The sequence below is a fragment of the Camelus bactrianus genome, chromosome 21, assembly GCF_048773025.1.
Source record: "Camelus bactrianus isolate YW-2024 breed Bactrian camel chromosome 21, ASM4877302v1, whole genome shotgun sequence".
Classification (NCBI taxonomy): Eukaryota; Metazoa; Chordata; class Mammalia; order Artiodactyla; family Camelidae; genus Camelus; species Camelus bactrianus.
This window is the reverse complement of record NC_133559.1, coordinates 10,137,865-10,143,865: the sequence shown is the minus strand read 5'-3', so window position 1 is coordinate 10,143,865 and position 6,001 is coordinate 10,137,865. Positions and strand designations below refer to the sequence as shown.

Genomic DNA, 6,001 nt, shown 5'->3' with positions numbered 1-6,001 from the left:
GAAGGAAACCTCTAGAGCTGAGGAACTTTGAACTCTGACGGTTATCAGACAGCATCTCTAAAGGGGTAGAAGGAAAGACTCTAAACCACTACAATTATTGAGTGTTAAAGACTGATCATAGCACCTATGGCCTGGCCTCGCATCTCATGTCAAAAACTCTAGAGCCATAGAAAGCTGAAGTGCACTAAATCAGAACCTTTTAACCTCACTTTCCTCCTGAGGAAATTTAGACCCAGAAAGTACAGGGAGTTTCCCAAGGTCACTGAACTAGCAGTGATAAAGTTAATCCAGTCTCTTTGGCCAGTGATTTTCATACTAAGCTGATCTTTGTCTTTTTTGAGTGAAGAGCAAAGCAAACTGCCAACGATGTGAAGACTATCTTGGAAGAATATACCTGTAGCACTGAATTGGCCGTGGAGCCCTGACACACAAGGTAGGAGATTATTCTTGACGGCTTGACTCTCTTTTCTTTGTGATTAATGACCACTCCATTTTCTCCAATCTACCGTTGCTCTTTGACTATGGAAATGGTGTGTATTTCTTCTCTCAGTGGATCTACATCTCAAATTAAATTTGATACAAGTTGATTTAGCAACAACTTTAGAGAGAACTGAGGGTAGGGTGAGGTACCTTCAGTCCTTCCACACACATACACATTCAGAACATACAGAAAATAGAAGGAGATTCTGACGTTCATATTCTACTGCTGACAATTCACCAAGTAGGTATTTAGCACACAACGAGGTGAGAACTAGATAAGGAAGGACCTGCCGTGGGATTTGTATTACTGATTCTTTGCATTTTAAAAATGCTTCTCCCATCCAAGTACTAACCAGGCCCGACCCTGCTTAGCTTCTGAGATCAGAAAATTTAACTAAGGCTTTGAAAACAATCTTTCTGGGCTGTCTTTGACGGAACATGGCCTGTTGAGTGAAATCAGGCTATTCTGCAGATAGTGTCCTGGAATGAGCTTGGGTTTTGCACCAAGCAGACCAGCTACTAAAACAACTTCTTATTTTGCTAATATATTCTTTTTTTCTCTTTGGGGAACTTAATCTTTTAGTTCCACAATCCATATAATTGCCTTTCCCATAGAGTTACTGTAGATAATGGAAATTTAAGAACCCTAGTGTGTAAATAGCTCTTCTGATGGAAGGAATTTTTCAAATTGGCTTAGGGATAAACAGAGGGGCATATTGGAACCTAGCATTCTCTTACAGGGAGAGAAAGTCTTTGAAACAGTCCAGAAAACTTCAGAAAGCTCTATATAGAGGGAAAAGAAAAAAAAAAAATCTGCAAGTGTGAAACTGGACACCCAGGGGATTCACACTGAGTTTGGATACTAGGAGGCTTACCGAAAGGCCTCATGAGGAATACCAGTGGTCATTTAGACACTGTCCCTTGTAGCATATCCTTAAGCAAGGAGACAGAAGAATATTCTAGTCTTCTTTTGGAGATAGTTACTCACAGATAAGAAGGTATGGATACAGTGAGAGAAGGAAACAGGAATGAGAAAGGGTTCATAGAAAAAATTAGGTCATAAGATTTGTGTTCGATTCTAAGAAAGACTAAAGGTCTTGTTAGGTCTAAGAAGACAAAAGGATGAAAAGGACCTTAAAGCTGGAGTCAATAGGGCTGTGAATTATTTCTGGAACCATTTATAATTTAGACCTTTTACCTACTACTTTTTCTGATAGTCTGTGACCAGCAAGAATCTGCCCCAAGAATGCTTAATCTTAGCCTGAATTAAATCTAAGGAATAGTAAAAAGTCTGTTCATCCGTCTGCCCCAGATCACATGCTGTACACTGCTGAATAATAAAGTAAAACAAAAATCGCTTATAGATTTAGCACTTTTTTGATAATTAACCTATCCATCCAACAATTACTATTCATCATTTCTTCTTTTTTTTTTATTGAAGTATAGTCAGGTTTTATAATTTCTTAAAATGCTCCATATTATCACCCTGAGGACTATAGACATATATGACTCATAGTCTCGTTCATCAAGGGAAAAACATTGATAAATGAAAAGAATGTAAGATTAAAGTCAAGACAGTTTGATTCGAGTTTCAAATATGACACTCAAAGATATAATTATCTTATTTCTAAAATAAGTAAAATAGTCACTACTGTCCTACACTTTTCATTGTTGTCCTGTGGACTTCACTTTTACGCTGTGAATAAACATTTGAAAGAATTTGGCAAAATGTAGGCTCTATAAATGAATTATTAAATATATTGATATGTGGCTAAGACTTAGATTTTAGGTAAGTCTTAGCTCAGTGAAATACACAATGAGGGAAAGTTTTAAATATAAGGAAAATCAACATATTGTGGAAGTCAGAGGAGGATGAGATTAAATCATATGTAGAATTATCAAAGAATACATACAGTCACAAGCATTTATCTTTTATATGTGCTGAGCGTGGCACTGAAGAAACGGGCAAAATTTCAGATGTCACCTTGTGTACTTGCATACAACGTCTGCTTTTTAACACTATCCACAAATGCTAATTAATCACGATTTCTCCTAAGGGTCCTAACTTCCCTCCCTCTCTTCAGAGTTGATGGAAGGGAGCATGTTCTCTACTTTCCTTTAATATTTCAAGACCTGATTGTCTTCTCCAAGAAGAGACAATGACTTTGAGCTTCCTTTATACTTGTAAGCCATTGTTCAAATATGGTCCCCAATTCCTATGGAGTCAGTCACCTATTGAGCTCTACTCATTAGATATTTACAGATAATATTATAAGTGGAAGTTACTATGTCAGGCCATGATTCTGTCTATTAACTAACTACCTGGTAGTTTTTTTTTTTTCAGGGTGCAGAATCAGATTCAAATCTAAATCATCTTCTATACTTGAATTTCTTCATCTGGACATGAATTAAAGTATTTTCTGTTCTCTCTGTATTACCAGCCCATAAATTCCTTTAAATAATAGGACAGAAAAAAGCTATAATAAGTAACCAGTAACTGGTTGTTCAATAAACAAGACATAAATGAAAAATTCGGGGACACATAACCAACATACACATGGTGTTTTGCCAAGCTAAATAAATAATTCATTGGTGATTGTAACTTTGATCATTTGTATTATTTACACCTAAATCACAGAGAAAAATGGAGAATTTACTATTTATTTGTTGTTTCTTTTGGATTTTAGATGTTCAAACAATGAAGATCAACCAGACAATCCTGAAGGAATTCACTCTTGTTGGCTTTTCTGTTTACCCACAGGTACAGACATTCCTCTTTGTGGTTTTCTTTGGCCTCTACCTTCTCACCCTCACAGGTAACCTAGCCATCATGGGTCTAACTTGGGTAGACAGATCCCTCCACACCCCCATGTACCTCTTCCTTAGTGCACTCTCTTTCTCTGAGACCTGCTACACACTCACCATTATCCCCAGGATGCTGACAGATCTCCTGGCCAAGAACAGAAGCATTTCAGTCATAGGATGTAGCTTGCAGATGTGTTTCTTCTTGGCACTTGGTGGCACTAATTGTGTCATACTCACTGTGATGGGATATGACCGCTTCCTGGCCATCTGCAACCCCCTCAGGTATCCATTGCTTATGACCAGCATGGTATGTGGACAACTGGTGGCCTCTGCTTGGGCTGTAGGATTTTTCATATCTGTAATAGAGACCGCACTGATATTCAGGGGCTCTTTCTGCAGCCCCAACCTGGTCAAACACTTCTTCTGTCATATGCGGGCAGTTGTGAGGCTGTCCTGTCTACACAGTGACCTCACAGAATTCACTGTTACACTGATCTCAGTGTCAGGCCTGATGGGCACCTTCCTGCTCATCGTCCTCACTTACGTCTTCATTCTTTCCACTGTCTTGAGGATCCCTTCAGCTGAGGGCAAGCAGAAGGCATTTTCTACCTGTGCCTCCCACCTCACGGTGGTCATCGTCCACTTTGGCTTTGCATCTATTGTTTATCTGAAGCCAGAAGCATCGGGGGGAGATGACACACTCATAGCAGTCCCTTACACTGTCATTACTCCTTTCCTCAGCCCTCTCATATTCAGCCTCAGGAATAAGGACATGAAGGGTGCTTTTAGAAAGGTACTTGGAAAGACAATTTTGTTGAATAAATAATCTTGGATTATTGCTGCATGATTGAACATCTCCGAAAATCAGAGAGGAATTTACCCTGTGGTATCTGGAGAATCCTGCACCGTTTGTCTTTTCCCAGCGATTGGCATATGGGGATCAAGTGACTGAGTCTTTGACCTACGTAAGGTATTAGTAAGTAAGGTTAAAAGTAAGTAAGTAAGCATGTTAAACATGCTGTCCATCTCTTCTAATTCTACTTCTTCTGCTTCCACTACTGTCCAACTCTATCTACTCTTACTAGTACTGTCAGTTTTAAAACTACATCTGCTTCTGTATCAGCCCCTGCAGATATTAGGCTTCTAGCAATAAATCTCTGGGTTTCCTGCACCTTTGATTAAGTAGGATAAGAAAGATTGTGGAAGCAAAACCACCTGTGACCACTATACCATGAAATGTTGTAAAACATCTAGAGAGGTGAAGGTTGAAAAATTTACTGGAAAACGTTGTGAGGCACTGGGTTGTGCCTCCCAGGAGATAAGACATTTCAATAGGAGGTTCACTATGTAGTAATGATACACACAACTGTTTATTTGTGCATATTTGAACTGATATCTGTATTTGTTAAGTCTCATGAAATAGTGATTTAAAAATTTTTTAATAACACTACTCATGATGGTGTTCTTCAATGACAGTCAGATGCTAGTTTCTGAATATATAGGATATTTTAGAAAATTGATTCAAATAAGGAAAGAGGCCAGTAGAGCTTACATGTTCCATGACTTGAGGAAATCTGTGAATGAGGGCCGAATATAACCTCTGTTTTCTTTAAGATGAAGGCACTAAACAGTTTTAAAAAGTCCCCCAGGATGGAGTGGTTTGAAAATAAAAGTTGTTTTGGAATAATTTTGGCAGTTATACAACATGCAATCAAGGAAACCAGATAAGCATAGCATTAAATCTCTATGTTACTCAGAAGAAAATAAGAGATACTGTGGAGGTTGTATATCACAGATACACCGCAAGTCATCTTACTGAAAATTCCCACATACAAGCCTAGGGACTTTCCTGAATCCTTTTCTCAGTTCTGCTGCCAACATGTTTTCCCACGAAGGACACAACTACAGTACTGAGGGTTGGTATATACAAAATACATGAAGAGGGTTGGAATAATTTCTGAACTCCATAATTTATGGGGATGTTATAAAATGAGTAAGTTAATGGTTGAAAATTAATATGTACTTACCCTGATTAAAGTTACCTCTGACCATGACTCTATTTTCTTCTCTGGGACCATTTTGGTGGCACATGTACAGGCAAAATCTTTACCCACCACATCTGTGGTCACTGCCTTAGTGACAAGCGTGTTTCTTCCACTTTTGTTCCACCCTGAGAACTGGCCATTCAATCCAGGGAAGCCATAAGATCCTGGACATAAATATTAACAATTTACTCACTCTTGTGAGGGTAGAAGATGTGAATTCTAGACTCAAGTTCCTCAACTTGAATTTGGACAAATAAACTTGCATATATCTGATAGGATGGTTGAGGCAAGGACTGCTTGTTGCCTACTTAATGTCCACCGTTAAACTAGAAATAAGTACTGGGAGTAAATGAAAGCTGGAAATATCCAAGTGTTCAGAAGTCAAGAAACATGCTTCTAAATAAACAATGCGTCAATAAGATACCTCGTGGATTTAAAAGACAATCATTTGAACTGGAGGAAATGAAAACACTATAGGTCAAAGCTTGTGGATACAGCTTTTCAGTGTTTGGATGGAAGTATATAGCTTTGAAAACATATTTGAGAAGTTCGTCAGTTACAAATTTATAAAATAATCATTCATCACAAGAATTTAGTAAAGGAATAACTAAACACAAAAAGATTGTGAAAAAAATAAAAAAGATACGAGCAGAAATTAAATAATAGTGTGC

The 6,001-nt window shown here is 38.1% G+C and overlaps 1 protein-coding gene across 1 annotated transcript; it reads left to right on the top strand.

Annotated features, from left to right (window-relative positions):
- The first annotated feature begins 3,151 nt into the window (after positions 1–3,151).
- Positions 3,152–4,111, top strand: LOC105069572 (olfactory receptor 10X1). The gene has a single exon (XM_010955716.3). It carries the CDS (start codon positions 3,179–3,181, stop codon positions 4,109–4,111), a length of 933 nt encoding a protein of 310 aa, XP_010954018.2. The 5' UTR covers positions 3,152–3,178.
- The last annotated feature ends 1,890 nt before the right edge of the window (positions 4,112–6,001 follow it).

Excerpts from the sequence above, each read along its gene's own strand:
- LOC105069572 (XM_010955716.3), top strand. The coding sequence starts at position 3,179 with ATGAAGATCAACCAGACAATCCTGAAGGAATTCACTCTTGTTGGCTTT.